Source organism: Myotis daubentonii, chromosome 4 (genome assembly GCF_963259705.1).
Source record: "Myotis daubentonii chromosome 4, mMyoDau2.1, whole genome shotgun sequence".
Classification (NCBI taxonomy): domain Eukaryota; kingdom Metazoa; phylum Chordata; class Mammalia; order Chiroptera; family Vespertilionidae; genus Myotis; species Myotis daubentonii.
In genome coordinates, this window is record NC_081843.1 from 22055442 (window position 1) to 22076313 (window position 20872).

The 20872-nt window shown below is 45.6% G+C and overlaps 1 protein-coding gene across 5 annotated transcripts in view; it reads left to right on the forward strand.

Annotated features, from left to right (window-relative positions):
* CLEC16A (C-type lectin domain containing 16A) overlaps positions 1-20872 on the forward strand; it is a 221380-nt gene that overhangs the window by 27882 nt on the left and 172626 nt on the right. For all 5 annotated transcript variants that reach the window (XM_059693162.1, XM_059693163.1, XM_059693164.1 and 2 more), the window contains 5 exons: positions 472-577; positions 2521-2644; positions 5729-5903; positions 7416-7469; positions 10812-10925. In XM_059693162.1, coding sequence (XP_059549145.1) covers positions 472-577; positions 2521-2644; positions 5729-5903; positions 7416-7469; positions 10812-10925 — 573 coding nt within the window. The remainder of the gene's footprint in view (positions 1-471; positions 578-2520; positions 2645-5728; positions 5904-7415; positions 7470-10811; positions 10926-20872) is intronic.

The following is a 20872-nucleotide window of genomic DNA, read 5'->3' on the forward strand; positions in this document are numbered from 1 at the left end:
TTTTATTCTGGATGTAGTAAAACTTGACATTTGCTTTTTTTTTTTTTTTTTTTTTTTTTTTTTTAGCAGCATCTAATAATAACCAGCATTACTACCGAGTACTTATTAGGTATCAGGTACTGGTGTTAGCATTGTGTTGGAAGTAACCTCATTTATTCCTGGCAGTTATGAAGTGGGAATTATTATCCCCATTTTCTAGATGAAGAAACAGAGGCTTAGAAATATTACATCATACAGCTAAGAAGTGGTAGGACAGATCATTAGCCTGGGTCTGGACTGTTTTCTATTCCATGACCTCCCTTCTCCATTCCTTCCGACATTCCCCATTGGGAGTGAACCACTGGCTTAACGTCCATGTTGGTAATATTTTTGGGGGCTCTTTGATGTCTGTGATAAGATTCAGAAAGCTGGGGTGGGGGCAGGCCTGTCTTATGGGTTTGTAACTCCTTTTTGGTACTTCTTTTGTTTTAGCACACTAATGACTTTGCCCTGTACACAGAAGCCATCAAATTTTTCAATCACCCTGAAAGCATGGTTAGAATTGCTGTAAGAACCATCACGTTGAATGTCTACAAAGGTAAGTTTTCCTTATGATTTCTGCCTTGCAGCGAGTGCTCCCTCTCAGGAGCTCATTTACTATAGCTGTGGTTGCTTGTCTCACAAAGGGCTTGTAGGCATTGGACATTTAGCTGGCCCCTTACAGGAATTTTGTACCACTGTCTTTTCCCTGCATACTCAGTTTTGTCCCTTATTCCAGTGCCATGTAAGTTATCTTAGTGCTAACACAGAAGTAGTAGTGTTCTAAGAGAGGCACATGTGGGACTTGGAGTGGTCATGTGATAATTAAATAAAGCAGAGTTATCTTTTAAATGTTAGATTTAAATTTTCCTGTTTTGGCCTATAAAATATCTTCCAGGGGGTATGTTATCTTTAAATCATGTATAAAAGCATTTCACATCATGAACAGCAGGGGGCAATATTGTATTCTCAGCCTGCTGCAAAGCCCTCCTTTCTTTCAAGATGAACTTAATACCCAAATCATTGCCTCCAAGAGAAAGGCTGCCACAGCTCCCTGCCCACACCAGCACCAAGGCTGGCTGCACACAAGTCCCCTCTCCCTCTCCCACCTGGAATTGACCCTCAGGGTAATACCTTCTGGTTAGTTTCCCTGTAATCACCACACTGAAGCTGGGACTGTTTCTCAGGGACCAAAGGGCTTCGGCCTTCACAAATTCACATGTTGTTACTTGAGATGACCCCTAATCGGGAAGGGCAAGAGCTCCTCAGGGACTCACTCCAGCCTAGCTCTGGGATTGGGTTAAATTGAAGAGCCTTTCTAAGAGCTCAGTGGGGTCTATCCAGAGGTCGAAATCTGAGGGCCTGGTTAGATGAATCCAGTCCTCAGACAATTTTTAATTGGCTTAGATATTTTTTGAAAAATTATATCGTATTTTTTTTAATCCTCACCCGAGGATATTTTTTCCATTGATTTTCAGACATAGTTAAAAGGAGGGATGGAAGGGGAGGGGAGGGAGAGAGAGAAACATTGAATGTGAGAGAGACACATTGATTGGTTGCCTCCTGCATGGGCCTTGATTGGGGCCAGGGATCAAACCTGCAACCCAGATACATGCCCTGTGACCCATCAGTGCGTATTGAACCTGTGACCCTTCGGTGTGTAGGCCGACACTCTAACCACTGAGCACACCAGCCAGGACTATAGTTGCCAGTATTTAAAAATTAGAAGATCTTGGGTAATAATCTGGATTTTTGACTTGAAAATGCAGATTTGGCTATTCTGGGTTCACAGTCCTGCAGGATGGTGGTGAACCTGTGCTGAGGAGCAGTTGCCCCCTTTGCAATTATGCTCCCCAGTTCACTGGCCAGGTCTGCTGGCTTCACTCACTGAGTCGTCTGCCAGCCGGGCTTCTGAGTTTGCGATCTGCTCCAGGCTGCAATTCTGCTGCCTCCTGTTACCTGTTTTCTCTTGTTCTCTTCTAACCTGTATCTTTTAGTTTAGATGCCTCCTGCCCTAGCTCTCTCCCTCTGAGCAGCTGTCTCACCATCCCAGTTCCTAACCCTGTTAACCGTTGTCTGTTTTTTGCCTTTCCTTCAATGACGAGTCCCGTGTTCCTTATTCCAGTGTCATGTAAGTTATTAACCTCTGATTTTTCGCTTTCTTAACTTATCATTACATGTATACACAGGAAACTTGCTTAAGAATGTAGCTTTCATTGTAGTCTAGCTAAACACACCACTGATAAGTAGGCTTTCTAATGCACTATTAAAGTTGAACTCAATTAATTAATTTTATTAATCATAAAAATAGCATAAGAACTGCCTTGATAAGTATAGTTTTATGAATAAAATAACCATTTTCAAGTATTTTCAGGGAAAACAGAAAAGATTCAGATAATAGTAGCTGACTTTTTTATTATGGTTTCTTTTTTTTTTTAATCTCCCCCAAGTTATTTTTGGTAGCTTGACTCTTTTTTTCTCTTCTTTTGTGAATTTTCCCAGTGGATAACCAGGCCATGCTACATTATATCAGAGATAAAACTGCTGTCCCTTACTTCTCCAATTTGGTCTGGTTCATCGGGAGCCACGTGATCGAACTTGATAACTGTGTGCAGACTGATGAGGAGTAAGTGACCTCGTGGGGTACTTGTTAGGTAGACAGACAGAGTGACTAGGGGAGAATTTCCTTTTAATCGAGGAAAAATAAACATTAGAACAAAACTTACTCGCTTATGTGTAGGCATGATATGGACTTACATACTCTGAAAGGTTTCACCCAACGGTCTACTTTTTGTAATAGTGGGAAACTGGAGACAACTCAGATACCTTCCAGAGAGGATGAGGGTTAGTAAATTCAGTACACCTGTAGATGGGGTGATAGGCGGCGGGTAAAAAGATGAAAGTGATTTGTCAGCTGGGGAAGGAATAAACAAAATGTATTTGCATACAATGGAATAGTATTGGGCAATAAAAAGGAATGAAGCACTCATGCATGCTGCCCCATGGAGGAACCTGAAATGCATTGTGCTCGGTGAAAGAAGCCAGTCACAAAGGACCACGTATTGTATGATTGCATTCATATGAAATGTCCAGAAGAGGCAAATCCATAAAGACAGAGAGTAGGTTAGTGTTTTGTAGGACTGGAGGAGGGGGGTTTATGGGGGAAATGGGAAGTAACTGGCTCTGAGTATAGGTCTTTTTTGAGGGGAGGGGATAAAAAAGTTCTAAAATTGATTGTGATGATGTTTAGATAACTCTACAAATACACTAAAGCCATTAAATTTTGTGATTTAAATGGGCGAATTTTACGGTATGTGAATTATATCTCAATATATCTCTGGGGTTTTTTTTTGTTTTTGTTTTTTTAAAAAGATGAAGATGGTAATTTGGGCCCTAGAGTAATGAATGGAAATTCCAAAGAAAGATTTCTCCAACCGGCACTCTTGGTCTCTTGAACTAATTTTCTGTTGTGGGGCTGTCCTGTGCATTGTAAACTGTTTAGCAGCATCCGTGACCTTTACCCACTAGATGCCAGTAGCACTCCTTTTGCAGTTGTGACAACGAAACATGTCTCCAGACATTGCCAAATGTCTCCTTTAAGATTGCCGTCCGTTGAGAACCACTGTCCCAGAGTGACAGCTTTGCACAGACTTGCGAGAGGCACACCCAGAAGGACTCCGGATGGTAAAGGGACTCTGGAAGGAGGTTCCCTGGGGGAGGGGACTAGAGAGAGCATATTAGATCTCATGTTGACAAAGAAGCAAGGAGGGGTGGGAGCGGCCCTGGAGAGGTCAATGGGGGGAAAAGGTGACATATGTAATACTTTAAACAATAAAGAATTTAAATTAAAATTTTTTAAAAAAGCAAGGAAAGGTGGATGGCAAATCTGATGGAGCAATTTCATATGGATTTGAGCAGGTGTAGATATGAAACATAAGGAGGCAGTTAACTCCAGAGAGAAGAACAGGTTATACAAGGAAGGACATGAACCCCTAGTCCTCTGTTTGTCTCTGCAGTGAATGGCTATGATAATGTCAACATCAGTTGTTAATGACTATTGGGGGAAAGGAGTGGAAGGAGCATAAAGGGTTCTGTCATAACATAATGCATAACATAATGCAGCTCATTCACAAAATAGAGGTTCTCTCCGATTTTATAGAAATACGGAACTATCCACAGAAACAACTAAAAGTTAAAAACCACCTCCTGTGGCGAGTGGGCAGGGGTGGGGAAGGTTGGGCCAGGAGCTGCTATTTTTTTTTTTCTTATCAGCTTATCAGTACTATTTGATTTTTAAACTCATCTGCATGTATTGCTATGATAAGAGTTTTTTAAAGTAAAGGTTTAGATAAAAAGTAAAGTGCATTAGATATATCCTGTGGGAGAAGAATTTCCGCAGTATCTCCAGTGGGGTGAAGCTTGTGAAAGGTGTATGACTGTTCTAGGTCTCAGGTGGGCTGTGGTCCACAGGTACTCATTACACCAGTGATTCTCAACCTTCTGGCCCTTTAAATACCATTCCTCATGTTGTGACCCAACCATAAAATTATTTTCGTTGCTACTTCATAACTGTAATGTTGCTACTGTTATGAATCGTAATGTAAATGCCTGATATGCAGGATGGTCTTAGGCGACCCCTGTTAAAGGGTCGTTCGACCGCCAATGGGGTTGCGACCCACAGGTTGAGAACCGCTGCATTACACGATTAGGCTTTACAACATGTATGTGCCATAAATACTTACTACGTATCGTATTCAAGTATAATAAAGGATGATTATCCAAAGATATATAAAAGAAGGAAAATTGTTCCCAATTTTAAAGTAGAGATGACTGGATGGATAGATATATAACACCTGCATCTTAGGTGAGACTGTGGGGAGATAGAAATGTGGAAAAACAGAATGTAGGGACACAAGTCCAAAAGTATCATCTTTTAGTGGTGGAGCTAGAGGAGACTGCTTTATTTTATTTTATTTTATTTTATTTTATTATTTTCTGTCTTCTAAAATGGCTATCTATTACTTGAGTAATACCCATAATACAAACAAAATGTCTTACCCTATCTAGATTACTTTTTGTAACAGATACCACTTCGGGGGTGGGGAAAATGAGCCCACCAGCTATTTTAGGGGCTCCGCCATCCTTTGTGAGGTTGACACTGACTCACCCATGGGGCCTGAGGTAGGATGTCATGTCCTTGCGCTCTGTCCCACATAAGGTCAGGGCCAGTGGGTCGCACGTAGCTGCTGAGGCCTGCTTTTCTCCTCAGAACTCCTCTAGAGCATTTTAATTAGCAAGGATTTATTGCTCCATTAATACTGCTTATCTTGGGAGCAAGGGGATCTTGCCACATTGGCTAGTGGCTCCTCTTGTGAAATGGCTTGCCAAGAGCTTAGCTGGTTTTTTGCTTTGTTTATCCATCTTATTTTGTGGTTGTGGTGGTGGTCGTTGGGGGGGGGGGGTGAGTTATACTGGGGCCCCCAGAGGGTGGGGTACCCCAGGAGTCCCCTAAAATCAATACATCAAAAGGCCTAGGTCCTTTTCCCTTTGTGTCCCCCACTGGTAGGGCAGGATAGATGTTTCTTGAAACTAATTCAGATATTTGCTGTATGAATGAGTGCACCCAGTGACCTAAGTCTCAGGCCATTGGTCTAGGTCCAAGGGCTCTGAGCTTTGGATTCCAGACTGAGGTGGTCATTTTTATTGGCAGGCACCGGAATCGAGGAAAACTGAGTGACCTGGTGGCTGAGCACCTGGACCACCTGCACTATCTTAATGACATCCTGATCATCAACTGTGAGTTCCTCAATGACGTGCTCACGGACCACCTGCTCAACAGACTCTTCCTGCCCCTCTACGTGTACTCACTGGAGAACCAGGACAAGGTGGGTCTGGGGCCTGGCCCCATTGCTCTTGCGGGCTGAAGGTCTTCAGAAGGAGGGAAGGACAGTCACCTTGAATAGGGCTGAGGTTTGCAAGGGGCCACAGCTTTGAGCCTGCGAGCGATTCCTTTCAAAGCACACTGGTTTTCTTTTCCTTTCCTCTTATTTCCTGGAAGTAGGGGGAGGGGGGAGGGCGAAGGAGTAAGGAGTGGGCGAGGAGTGTGTGTGTGAAGGGGGTAGATTGTAAAAACTGTAAAAGTGAATGAGAAAAGAATACTGACATCAGAATGAAACAGGAAACCTCTATGAATTTAGGTTTTTGGCTTCTGTGCATCTTTCTCTTGAGGTGTTCTCATCCTTGGTAACTTTTTCTGGTAGTTGCCAGAGTTAATTGATTTGGAAAAGATCCATCCAGCCACAAAACATGCACAAAATGGACATGAAGGGATGGAATGCACTTGAAAAGCTTCCAGGGCAATGACTGTCCCCAGTTAACAGGCTCAGAGTCCCTCGTGGGGAGAATGCCTGCTTTTCTTAAAAGTGCACATCCTCAGGTGTCCTCCCCTTTTCAGGGATGCTGGTCCATTGGGTCTGGGGTGGACCAGAAATCTCCATATTTAACCTGCCCCCTCCCGCCCCCAGGAAATTCGGAGCTGGTAGTTCTCTGCTTCCCCCATGAGAAGTGCTGCTTCAGGGAGTGGAGGCCTTCTGCCCAGTCCCTCCCAGAGTTAAGGGGCAGAGGCCTTAGCAGGAGGTGGGACAGAGCCAGATGTGTCTCACAGGAGTGCAGCTTTCTTTCTGGAGGTAGAAGATGGAGATTCTTACTAAAAATAAGTAAATGGAAGAAAATGGCAACCCTAACCAAGTCTAGCAGAGGCAGCTCTGGGGGGCAGACAGAAAGCATGGCAAGTGGCTTTTTCAGACCTGGGTTTAAATTCTATCTCTTCCCTTTCCTTACTCTTGACCTTGGACACGGCAGTTAACCTCCCTGAGTAAAACCAGGGTCCTGAAGACCCTCTCAGGGTTGGTGTGAGCTGGAGTTCAGTGAGGCTCAGTGCAAAGGAGAGGCTTTTCAGAGGCTACAGTACCGCAGTCTCCCTGCCCCGTTTTAAAAGCTCTTCCTGAGACCAGGCCCCTGGGGAGGAGGGGGGCCTTCCTGGCAGGCCGGGACTTGGGCTCTCCATGTCCCAGCTGGGAAAAATTAACATTCTTGGTAATTTAAGGAGCCAATGCTTCTTTGGGGCCCAACCTCTAATCCGTGACTAATGATGAAAGATTTCTCAGGTGGAAAAATCATAGCCTTGCAAATGGCATTGAATGGGATTTGGTGGGAAATTTCTTTTGCAGAGTGGGCTTTTGAGTAGCCAGCGCCAGGCCAGAATAGCTCCGGGCCCCGGAGGAAGTCAGGGGCAGGGTGCCTCTTCTCCAGACAGACGGCTTTTGGCTGCATGTGTTGTGTGCCATTCACTTGTGTGACCTGGGCTTCTCCCTCTTTCTTTCCCCTCAACGTTCAAGGGAGGAGAACGGCCCAAAATCAGCCTGCCGGTGTCGCTCTATCTTCTGTCGCAGGTATGTTTGATCATGTGCCCGTTTCCCCACCACATGAGGGGGACCTTGGAATGCTGCTGCCCCTCAGAAATTTCCCGTCACATTGTCCTCTCTTCTCTCTGGTGTCCCCCATCTTGAAATAAGATAAGAAAATAAATGGGGGTTCTGTTTTCTACACACCGAGTAGAGGTGCCAGTATCTTCTGCATGGTAGTGGATGGAAATTGAACAAGAAATGAAAAATAAATCTAACCTGGCACTTAGGTAGTTGAGTTTTACCATGAGGATTGAGGTTTCCAAAACAACCAAGGAGTGTTCTAAATACCCTGGAAATGTGGACTGTCTGGGTCTTATTCATGGCATTTTGAAATAAGCCCCAAGCTGCAGGACTATTGTGTGCATACACACAGCGACCCTGGTTTAATAGACTTCCACTAATGAGGCTGTTTTTAAAGGCTTTTGTCATGGTTCTAGTTCCCAGATTACCTTCTGGAAGGTATCTTGTAGCAGCCTCAGTTCCCAGATTTGCGTCTTAAGCCAATTTGTCTGCCTCCCCCCCCCCCCCCCAAGTGTGTTTCCTTCTCGTAATTATGTAATATTTACAAGAAGGGAAAAACTCCATGGCGACCCAGTTACATAACTTTAAAAATATTTTTATTACAAGCAGTCCAGACTTTCAGGCCATCTCATTAGACTGTCAAGTAGTCAAACGTTTGACCAGAGCTCTGTTCTCACTTCTGCAAATGGCACAGGCATTTATTTGCTTTGCTGAGAGAATGTCCTTCTAACTTGGTCCCTGGGCCATTTTGAGTTTGAGGTGGGGCTGTCTCCCATTGGCCTGAGGCAAGAGACGCAGACCCAGCCTCCTCCCAGCGACTCCGCTGATCTGCAGTGGCCTGCTCACTGTTCACTCCTAGCGTCTTGTTCTGGGGGCTCTGTTTGCTTGGAGCTCTGCACTGCTGCTCACTCCTTCTGAATGCCCCTCTGTGAAAGAGAGCTCAGTGCAAACCCCAGCCTCTCCTGGAAGCTTTTTCCACCACCTCATTACAAATCCGCCAGCATCTCCGCTTGGGATTCTGGGAGTCTGGCAGGACCCGCGCAGGCCAGATGCTCAGCCACAGGAATCTCACGGAACACACCCTCAGGACGCTTCAGCTGTGGGAGCCTTGCACGGGCAGGGTCTCCTCCAAGGAGTGAGGGGTCAGACCCCCACTTTACTCTGAGAACCCTTTCCTCCTGTTTGTTGTTAGTGAAGGACCAGCAGCTCAGACACCTGATTACTTGTTTCAGTAACACACAGAAAGCACAGCTTGTAACCTGGTGTACCTCAGCTTCAGGAACAGAGCCCTTCCTCCCCTGCGTTTTCATTTAGCTTTATTATAATGTTGCCTAAGTGTGTGAAAACCTCAAAGCAGGTATAAACCCATGTTCTTAAGCCTTACATCAGATCATCCTTGCCAATTATTTTACAAGCACAGCCACAAAACCAAGAAAATTCACATTAACAACATTAATTTAGCATGATAGGATTCTGTCCTGCTGAAACTAAACTGCCACTGGTAAGGAGAGTGTGGTGCAGGTAGGCTGGCCCAGCTTTTCAAGTCTGGCCTGCAAACACTTCCACACACCATGCAGTGACTGGCTCTCCCCTTACCTGTTTTTCTTCATCCAGAGCTCAGGAAGGAATGAGCCTGAGTGGGTCCATAGGCGGGAATCAGTTGACTTTTCTCCAGTGGGCCCTTAGTAGGCACTCATGAATGTGGATTGATTAAGAGAATAACTAAATGATCATTTAGGTCACATTCACATAAGGTGCACAGTAGGTATTTGTGGAATGAATGAACTCAGTGATTGGGATTTGTTGTGTAGTTAAGTGTGGCAATAATTTGGCCATGAGAAGGTGAGAAAATTTACCTACCTCATTATCATAATTGCTAGTAGTTGAATGCCTTCTAGAGCCCCGGACATGGGTGAATTCATGTGATCATACTATGTATTCTCTATGATAGTAAACATATTGCGTGTGTGTGTGTAAGTAAGTAGGTAGGTACTACATTTGGCTATTTTGCTTGTACCTTTAATTTGAATTGTATTTATTTTATTTAACAATATATTCACCCTATTCAAACAATACAAAGTGACATGTAGGGAGGGGTCTCCCTCTGAACCCTGACCCCCCAGGCACCCAGTTCCACTGCCCAGAGGCAGCTGGTGTTTCAGGTTAGTTACAGGGTTTTCCGCTGTCCTTCCAGAAATGTTCTCTACCAGGGGTTCTCTATTGGGAGTGATTGCAAAACCTTTCTCCCCACGGGATGTTTGGCAACGTCTGGAGATGTTTTCGGTTGGCATAACTGGGGTGGGGAGTGCTACTGGCACCTAGTGGGTAGAGACCAGAAATGCCACCAGATATCCTACAGTGCGCCGGACAGCCCCCACAATATAGGATTATGGCCTGACAATAGTGCCGCGGTTTGAAACCTTGTTCCATGTATATATATAAAAACAAATACAAATGTGCTCGCACACACCCTTTTCATATACAAATAGTAGATAACCCTACGCTGTGCTGCACCGGTTTGCCTTTCCATTTTAAAGCAAAGTAGCAGGTGTGTCTGAACGAGCTTTGTGAGGCAGTTTTGAATACTGTGATTCCTAAAGCTGTTCCTCTGAATATTGGGCAACAGGGTGGGGTGGTGGGGCCATCCCAGATGGCCCAGTGCCTTCTGATTTTGCATCCTGGCACAATTCAGTCTATCTCTGGCTCGTGTGGCTTTTCTTCCCCAGTTTCCTCACCTACCCATACTGCCATGAAATTCTGGTGTGCCGAAGCCCACCGCAGGGGCCAGCGCTCATTCCAGTGGTGGATCTCTGTGTAGCTGATCCTTTGCCAAGTCCTTGATTGGAACAAGACTCACCAGCCCTTCTTCCCGTATAACTAAAGTATTGGGCCGGTGCCTTCTAATCTTTTCATAATCGAATTTGACACAGAAATGCCTGTGGAGAGGAAAGAGTGTGCTGGTTTGGCTGCTCCTTTCCCACTGTGCTTTACTTCAGCGGGATTTGGCCTCACCCAGCCATGAGGGACAGTCTTGCTCTTAATGCATTTCCTTCCGCTGAAGAGCAGCCAGCCAAATAGGCAACAGTCTGAATGAAGTGGGGGGAGAGAGGGGGAGGGGAGGGGCAACCCTAGAAGGAAAACGTGTAACTCATTTCTCTTGAATGTCACCCATTCTTTGGATTTTGTATCACAGAGATTGCTGCTTAATACAGGGCTTGTGTAGCCCAGTGTCACTGCAGATCAAGAAAGGAAGATGTTGAAAGACTGCACACTTTAATGCAAATCCCATTTCTTCTTTCTCACCAGGTCTTCCTAATTATACATCATGCACCCCTGGTGAACTCGTTAGCTGAAGTCATTCTGAATGGTGATCTGTCTGAGATGTACGCTAAGACTGAACAGGATGTTCAGAGAAGTTGTGTAAGTCATTAGCGTTACGACTGTTTCTAGACCTTGATAAGAAGCCATGGCTCATTTTGTTAACTTGTGTGTTTCTCTAAAACCGGAAACCAACTTTCTGCTTACAGCAACAGTGACGTCTAAACTACTCTGGGATTCAGGGAACCTAATCAGAGACTTGAGATGAGTACCCAGGAAAATATGGGGGTCTATACCAGGAATAGATTCAGTGATTGTATGTTATTATTATTTATTTTACTTTATTTTTTTCAAGAAAAATGACTTTAAATATAATGTTACATGCAATAAACATTAATATTTCAAGAAAAACAATTTTAAATATAATAATGTTACATGCAATAAAGATTAGTATTTCAAGGAAAACAATTTTAAATATAATGTTACATGCATGATTGTATGTTATTGAACATGGAATTATACTGCTTTGGGCCTCAGGTTGTATATCTATGGGACACTGTTATGGGGACAAAATGAGAGAATACCTTGCCTAAGACACAAATAGCTATAGAGGCTGGTCATGGGACATCTATGAAGAGATAGGCCCCATCTGAGGGCAGTAGGGAGCGTTGGGGACTGTGGCTAATTGGAGAGTGTATGCACCCTTTGTGAGCAGCTGCTATTCCACCCCAGACTGCAGTCATTCTGCGGGAATATGGATGCAATATTGCTAGGTTTTCTCATGTTTCCAGAGAAGCTGGCAATCTGCATTTTGATACAAAATCTCCCAGGATTTAAATTATCACTCAACTTTGGCCTAAACAGGACATATGTGGTTTGTGCATGTTTATGCATTTTGTGCTCTGTCAAAGGAAAACACCGGATGACCAGTATAATGACTTCTGAGGCTTTCCCAGCTTAGCTCCTGTGTATCTTGCCTGCCTTCACTCCTCCCCTCCTGCTCATATGTACTGAGCTCCAGGCTACCTTAGAACTGGTCCAGGTTGCTTTTCCCCCAGTGTGCCCATGTTTCTGCTGTTGTACCTGTGTCCCTACCAAACCCAAAATCTGGAAGGCCCTTGCTGCTAGTTCCCTCTTAGCAAAGATCTTACCAGCTTTAAGCAGCTTATGGCAGGCATCTTGTTTGTCATTATGTCTGCTGCAGTGCGGACTGAGCAGACATGTCTGAGATGAGCCTAGAGTGTAGGCACACAGGTAAAAGGCTGGCCTTGCCCTCGGGCAGTCAGCTCTTTGCCATATCTGAAGGAGCGGGTGGAGGGGGATCCTGTTGCATGAAAGGCCAGAGCTGTATGGTGTACCATTCATTACAAGAGTCCCCTGTCCTTCTGTTTTTTCTGGTGTAGGACTGCTAAGCCAGGCCATTTTTCTTTAAGGGAGCATTTGAGCCTCTTAAAAGATTCCCAGAAACTTTCTGTCCTTATTGGTGGTGGCATTAGTTCAGCTGTATTGAATGGGGCCTTTTCATGGCCCCTGTGTGGCCCGTCCTCTCTTTGATTCACTCAACAAGTGTTTCTTAAGTCTTTTCTTTGGACCTGGCACCATGCTACTTCTGGGGATATACAAAATCCTAAGTAGCCTCTGTCACATTGGAGCTTTGCAGTACAGTAGGAGAGACAAATGTTGATCAAATATACAAATAACTGTACTATCTTGAGTCATATAAGTGCTCTAAAGAGACAGTGTAGTGCTTGGTGAGAGAATTTAACTAGAGATGGTGGGGGTGACAGTGTGGAGCAGAAAACACTCCCCTAAGGGTCCTAATGGTCCTTGTCATGAGAACACATGGTCTAGAAAATGTGGAGCTGACTTGATGTTTATGAAGCCAGAGATATTTCTTTGCAGCTTTCCTAAGCTCACTTTTGCAGAACGAATGCAAGTAATGGCGACAGAATCAGTAGGGCTGCTGAGGACCCTGCCAGCCAGCAGGTTACCTTGGGCAAGTTGTTTCATCCCAGATAGGAAACGGAGAGCAAGCCCTGCTCCAAAGGGCTGTTGGTGAGGACAGGAGGAAAATACACTTAAAGTGCCATCAGTTCTGCAGGTTGCAACCCAGTCCTCAGAGTTGTTTGGTTTGGTCTTCACAGTGGATAAAAGAAACGTTTATGAATTAAGAAGCTTCACTGAAAATTGATTTCAGGATTGTCTTGAACAGTCAGAAAATCTGGTCCTATTGTGCATGTTTCTTCAGGAAGCATCTCAGAAGCTGCCCCATCACATGAGGCATGTGTTTGCCTTTCAGTTTCCCTAGTCCCCACCCAGTCTGCACTAATTCATACTACATTTACATGAATAACAAGTTAGAATGTATTGGGTCCCTTTGGACTTCCTTTTGTCTTGTGATTTCCAGAACCCAAGATAGCTGCTAAGGCTTCATCACAGAATGTCTTCCCATGTGACACTCACTGCTGAGGTTAGACTTGGTTTTCCAAGATAGACCTCAGAGATATTGGGGTGCTAGGGTTTGCAGGTGTGTGTGTGTGTGTGTGTGTGTGTGTGTGTGTGTTTAAATAGATTTTAGAGAGAGGATGGGAGAGAGAGAGAGAGAGGCAATCGATTGGTTGCCTCCAACACATGGTCCCCGTTGTCTGGGGGATTGAATCTACAACCTGGGCATATGCCCTGACCGGGAATCGAACCTGCCACCTTTTGGTGTACTGGACGATGCTCCAACCTACTGAGCCTCACTGGCTAGGGCTGCAGGATTTCTTTTTAAATTGAAATTGATTGGCATGCCCTTGTAAGAAATAATAATACCCTTTCCCTAGTTTTCCTCCATTGATAACATCTTGCAAAACTTTAAGTACCGCAAGCAGGATATTGACATTGAGACATGGCGTTTACTATTTGAGCAAAAGCTAATTGCAGAAAGTTACTGGTGATTTCTCAGCTTGGGATACCCACTGTAGTCAAACCATCTAATCAGAGGGAGAATTGAGGAGATTTGTTCTTTTTCCCTATGGCCTCTGCTTGGGATGGAGGTTGTTCCTTCAATGTGATAGAGGCACAGTGTTCATTGTGGGGGATTCCTGAACTGAAAATGAGATTTTTCTGAGCGTGGAAGGAATTGCCATCCCAAGTGAAAGTGTCAACTTTCTACTTCTGGTTTTTGCCTTTCCCTGGGTGTGAAATCAAAGTTTGTTGTATTCTGATGACATTTGGGAAAAGTGGAGGTAAATCTCACTTATGACTTGTTTGACAATAGTCCTGGTAAGATTTACCTTCCTTCCCTCTGAGCAAGAACAGTCTCCTATTGTTTCCTGCCTAACTCGGATGTGGTTTGGTCATACTTGTTTTAAGTTTCTTGGTCTTTTTTAACCTACTTTCTCCTTCCCGTAATTTGTAGATAAGTTACTGGTATTGCTTCATTTTTACCAGCAGACCTTTCACAAAACCAAACCAAAATTGAAGAGAGAGAAGCAGAGGGAAGAGCAGAGTTATTTGAAAAGTCTGTAATTTAGGGTTAAATTTAAAATACATCAGCATGGTTAGATAAATGTCTAATTGAAATTCATCTGTGCATTAAAATAATATGGTTCCTGCTAAGGGATAATTTCTTGCTGTACTTCTAATGCAGAGCAGATAGTGTGTTTCTTGTCGGGGAAATAGAGTAAGAGAACACTAATTCTGAAACTGCTAACATCTCATTATTCTTGGCAATGTGAACGTATAGATTAGATTATGGCATATGCCTCATGACCTATAGGTACTTTTTTTTTCTTTAAGTAGGGACTTTTTTCATCCTGGGTTTCTGTGGGGGTCTATACCAGGAATATATACTTCTTGCATTCATTAATTCATTCATTCCTCATCAGAGATTCAAGGGTGCACAAAAACAAAAAACAAAAAAAAGAACACGACCCCTGCCCTCACTGGGCTTTCTAACCCTCATGGGATGTCTTAGAGATGCCTGCATCGCTTATGCCATCATGGGGTTTGCCAGAGAAGCTCAGTGGGCACTCACTGCAGGAATGAATGACTCAGTGGGTGAACTGGTGATGGGCCCACAAGGGCCCTCGTGATGCTCTTAATGACTCTCAGAACAGAAATAGCCCTGGGACCTAACCCTCACATGCCACCTTCTCTTTGCTCACAGGAAGGCTTTGGGGAAGGAGTGTGAGAGTGGGTTGCTGTCGGTGCTGTTCCACATTCCACCATAAGAGGCAGTCTAGTGGAGTGGATTCTGGAATCAGACTCCCTGGGCTCCTCGGATGCCAGCACCTCATTGCACTAGGTCAGTGATGGCGAACCTATGACACGCGTGTCAGAGGTGACACGTGGACTCCTTTGGTTGATTTTTCTTTGTTAAATGGCATTTAAATATATAAAATAAATATAAAAAATATAAATCTTTGTTTTACTATGGTTGCAAATATCAAAAAATTTCTATATGTGACACGGCACCAGAGTTAAGTTAGGGTTTTTCAGAATGTTGGCACGCTGAGCTCAAAAGGTTCACCATCACTGGCCTAGGTGATCCCTGGGGCAAATTAGTCCACGTCTCCCAGCTTCAGTTTCCTCACCTCTGCAGTTAGAGTAACAAAAATGGAGTTTTAGAGAGGATTAAATGCAGCATAAAATGCTATTCCAAAACCTGGCACACATCAAGACATACATATTAGATGTTATCATTATCATGATCTTAGTTTCTAAGGCTGCAGTACAACCCTGTGTCCCCTGCTTGGGGCCTTTCTTCTTGGTATGATTAACAGAGGCACACTCAGTGCACCTTAGGGAGGTGCCTTATGACCAGACACAAAGGCATGGAGGGCCAAGTGTTAGCAACAATGACAACATGATGCAGCACTAATAGAAAATGGCATTTAGTGGCCGTGGTCTGAGCCCTCAGTGTACATTCAGGGCCCTCCGATTCAGCCAGCCTCATACATGAGCTCTGGAAAGTGCAAATACTTAACCAATTCATGTGCATTGGCTGGCTATGAATTCAGAAAGGGGAAGAATTCGGGCAAAATAGGCTTTGTTGGTCCCAAAATGAGGATGCTGACAGTCTGTAGACATCATTTCAACCAGTTGTGATGGTCACCAGATGATTCTCCGGGGTCCCTAAGGGTTGAGCTTAAACCTAGAATGTTAGCTGCCCGTTCTCTGCGTGACACCCATCCTTCCTGGGAGCTGGGCCCTCTGCTGGCAGAACAGGTTGCCAGGACATGGCCCGTGGGGCCGGCAGCTGAGAAAGTAATAGCAGCCTCGCTTCTCTGACCTGTGTGTTGGCAGAAGCAGCATCAGGGCCTTGGGGCTGCGTCTTCAGGGCTCTCTCCACACCAGGTTTGAGTCAGACGGCAGCGGAGCCTCCCGTGTGTTGAATGCAGCAGGCAGAATAGACCCCCGGATTGGAGTTCCCCCAAATCTTTCAGTGACCCTGATCTTACTCGTGAGCCCTGGTTAGTCAGTGCTGGTTCTGAAGGAACAGACATTCTTCTTCCTGAGAGTGTAATAGGCTTCAGGGAGACGGTTGATGGTGAACACCGAAGGGGAAAAAATAGGCTTCTATAAATCAAGGGCCTTACTTGCCATAGTTGCAAACATTGCCGCAAAAGAATTAGAATTCATGTGTATTCTTCCTTTTTGCAGGGGCCATTGTGGTCTATCCATAATCCCTCAATGGAATTGCAGCTGCCAGGCACCATTGTTGCCTGCAGAGGTATTGAGTGCGGCAGCTCTGGTTCACATGTAAAGGGATTTGACAGAATCTAAGAGAATCCCAGGTGCAGCATATTCCACATATCAAGTAGGGCATCGTTGTAGATAAGAGATCTCCTACAAACAGTCGCCTCTCCCTTCCTCCTGTGCAGGAAGTGGGGCTGGACAACTAATAGAAGTCCCATAGAATAGAGGTTCACGGAGGGACAGCCTATGTTTAGCCGGGGCTACAGGTGACTGGACCTGAGGGCCCAGGGATGCTGCTTCCGGTTCATTGAGTCAGAGAAGGGCCAGGGGTTCTCGGATGGAATGGTCACATCCTGGAGAAGCCAACAGGGAAAAACGGAGTGGGCAGAGTGGGGTGGGGGTGGAGAAGATTCTGTGACTCAGACTCTAGCTGGCTTTTCTCTGTCTGCCTGGAAGCATGACACAGAATGGGCCAGGGTGGCCACAGGCTGGAGAAGGGTGTGAGGTAGTGCCATGCCCCCTGCTGAATGAGTCTGCACTGAGAGTGGTCTACATTGAGCCATTGGTGACGTCTTCCAGGTTTCTGCTAAAATAGGGAAGATCCAGGATGAGGACAGAAAAACGAGGCATCCACCACTTCTGGTGTCTCTGCCCTGGGGCTTTGTCAGTTTTCATCAGCAGCCTGGCTCTTTTGGGCATTTGAGTTTTTTAACTAGACTTTGAGTACCTTGAAGCTGGCTCAGCATTATTCATTTATCTAGTCAACAAATTATTGAACACGTACCAGGTTGTGTTCTTAGGCACAGGAGATAGACCAGGAACAGAAACAAAGACCCCTGACCTCCCGGAGCATCTGTTGTAGTGTAGAGATCGAGGGGAACAGTAACACTTTAGTCACAGCATGTTAGCATGCGGGAGGCGCTCTAGAAAAGCGGCAGTAGAGAAGCAGAGAGAGGAGGGGCAGTGCCAGGATGCTGGGTGAGTGCAGTTCTCCCTGGGGGGCCAGGCCAGGCCTCACTGAGGAGGTGACATTTGAGCAAAGACTTGAAGGAAGTGAGGGACCACATCATGTAGATATCTGGAGGAAGAGCATTTCAGCCAGGAAGAACAGCCCAGTGCAAAGACCAGGGAGTGTGTGTTAGAGCAACAGAAAGGAGCAGGGTGTTGAGGCAGAGCGAGTAGTAGGAAGGGGATGAGGGTCCAAGGTATGTGGCACCTTGTTAGTCATTGGAGGACTTGGAAGTTTTTACTGGGAGAACATCATAACTTTTGTCCCCCCAGTGTTTAGCATGGTTCCCGTATCAGATAGCGATTGTCTTGAAATAACGAATCTCACTGAGGGAATCAAGCACCTTGTCGCTGAGCCAAGGAAATGCAGTCTTGGTCAGTACCAAAGTCCTCCTCCAGGAAACTTGGTTTTGCTTGGGGTGCTTTGCCTGATAGGAGGCTGAAGGGCTGCACATGGATTACTCCATTCACTTTTCTCTCTGGGTGCTCCTGCGATTTAACGCCAGTGGGCTGGGAGGGGAGTGGTGTGAGTCACTCATTGCCTGACTGACAGTAGACGTGGCAGGTGGGATAGACATGGTAGGTGGGTGGAACACATCCCAGGAGATGGTTAGTGGGGCTTCCCCAGTGAGTTTTGAGGCCCTGGCTGCCCCGAGGGACTGCCCATTGCCCACTCACCTCAGTGCTCATAATCTTACTTCGGGGACCTTCCTGGTAACCTCCAGCCAGGCATGGGGACAGATTCTCAAAAGCTTCATGAGCAAAGGGGGGGAAAAGTACGTTAATTAACTCAAACAATATTATTCTGGGTGACACGTAAACTCTGGATGGGCCATTCCTTAGTAAGAGCAGTGCTCATCTGTTGAGCACTTGCTGTGCGCCAGGCTGGTTGGCTTGCTCCCCTTTTCTCCCTCCCACGAGGATTTTTGGAGCACCCACACATTCCCTGCCTCAGGGAATGCAGGATGAACAAGGTAGATGAGGTTCCTGTCCTGACATTCTAGTTGGAGGAAGCAATAAACAAATGTGTCAACACAGACTTAAGATTGGATCTAGGAAGAAATTGGAAACAGGTTTGGTTGGAACCACAGAAGATCCCAAATAACCACAGTCATCTTGAGGAAGAAGAGCAGAGGCTCATAATACCCCAGAGAGGGAGGTGGTGTTACCTCACATTCTGCATGAGGAAGCCGACACCCCCCGAGGTTAAGTGATCATTCTGTTGTCACCCAGTTGCAGGGATTACAGGTGTCCAGCCCCAAATCTTCATCCCTTTCCATTTTGTGTCCTATGTCACCATCTGCAATGATAGTCACTTCCAGTTTAGCATGAGATGTAGAGTTGTAGACTGAATGTTTTGTGTACCTGAGAGTCACCAATATTTCACAGTCCATTATCTCTTTTTAGAGAACAAGACAAGGAAATACCAAATACGTGCTTGGTATGTCATTGTTTAATGAAAGAGTACATTTTATTTTGCACGAGCGTTGAACATGCCTCTTCAGTCATAAATATCTTGCAGTTAATTAGCTCTTGATTGACTGCCCGGTGTGGCATTGAGGAGAACAGAGAAGATGACCTTGAGTGGGATAGGCTAGTGGGATGAGGCTGGTCTCTTGCAGACCCAGCAGCACCTCAGAGGTTGCTCTCTAGGAAGTCACAGCACTGTCTTGTGTTACCTGCTCTCTCACTAGGAGTGCTGAGCGAGTGTGCAGTGCGAGTCTCCTGAGCTCTAAGGTTCTTTGGATTCCAGATAAATGGACATTTCTTTGGGTTATGCCTCTGCTGCTACAATGCTCCCTGATAATTGGCCAATTCATGGAAAAGAATGCCATGCTCCTCTTGTTAATGGAAGTGGCCTGTTACCTCTTCATGTTTCCCCCCTCGCTGTGTTTTATTTTCCCCATTAAATTTGGCAGCGTTGCCCAGACGCCTCGCTGATGTGGTTGCGATTGTGCATTCTGGACACGCGCTTGGGCTTTGGTTCAGCAGCCCCACATTACTCAGGGTTTGGCATGCAGCACTCCCACCCATACATCACGCTGGAGTTTATTCTGTCTGATGTGTGCTTGCTGATCACCTCATTCTGGAATGAGAAGAGGCTCACTCTGCTGCAATTATCAGCCCATTTTCTTCTGAGCCAGTTGCAAAGCCACGCTGCCATGCCATTGTTATGTTTGGTGTAAACCTGGGCCACTGTGACCCCCATGACATTGGAAGCTCTGTGTATATGAGATAAAAACGGGAAACAGCTATACATTGTGGTCGGCCATATGATAAGTCAGAGGACTGCCTAATGAGTGGTACGTAAACTGTCTCTGAGCTCTGGCTGCCTGCTCCTCTGATTGGTGTGACCTAGTGTCATGCCTTGTACACCAGTCCTTTGGGGGCTGGCCCACCTTGGGAAGCTCAGCAAGTGCTTGTTGCAGGGGATGAATGGGCAGTGCAGCAGAAGGTTTGAACACAGGGCGCCTAAAGCTACACTTCCTGGGTTCTAATCCTGGCTATGCTCTCACTAGCTGGTGACCCGGGCTGACAAGTCCCATGCTCTCTGCAGCTCCTTGCCCCAATCAATTGGAGGATAAAGTGAGTCAGTATGTGCTGGGCACATTTCAGATGCTCGCTAGGTATTGCTGATCGTTGTTATTACAAAAAGTAACAAGAAAGTGTGCTACCTCTTGCCACCACACAGCAGCTCTAGATGGGGGAATGCTAACTGAGGCCCACTTGATGCACGTGGAAACTGAGGCCCATAGAGGAGAAGGTAGTGAGCAGCGCAGCCAGGACTCAAATCAGGTGAGTGGGGCACCAAGCCCAGGCTCCAGCTTCCGTGTCCCTGACGATCCCATGCCGTGTGTGCTGGACACCCCACCAGTCCCAGCCCCAAGGCTGGAGATTGGGAAGGTTGGCCAGTGCCCGGGAGCACTTGGGGAGTCTAGGCTGCTAACAAACCAGAAAGCCGGTGAACAGTAAGTTGGTAGGGAGTCAAGTTTAAAACAGAGAGTGTGATTGTTTTTTAAAGGTTAGCCCCTCCCTTCCATGTCTTCCATCCTCGTGATCTGTTTGCCAAGGTGGAAGGTAAATGGCTATTTAAAGTGTGCCCCTTTGCGGCAGGCAGTATGCCAGGCACTTTTGCATTCAGGATCTCATTTCAGCCCCATGGCAGCACGCGATGGAGTTGCTTTGTCCCTGTTTTACATATGAGGAAAGTGAGTCTGATTTGATCAGGGTCACTTGGCCAGTAAGCATGTCTGAGGTCTAAGCTCAGATCTGCCCTTATGTTGGGCATTTTTTTGTTAGTCAATATGGCTGCCTCTTTTCTTAGGGGAAAACCTTTCTCTTAGTTCTAATCCCTT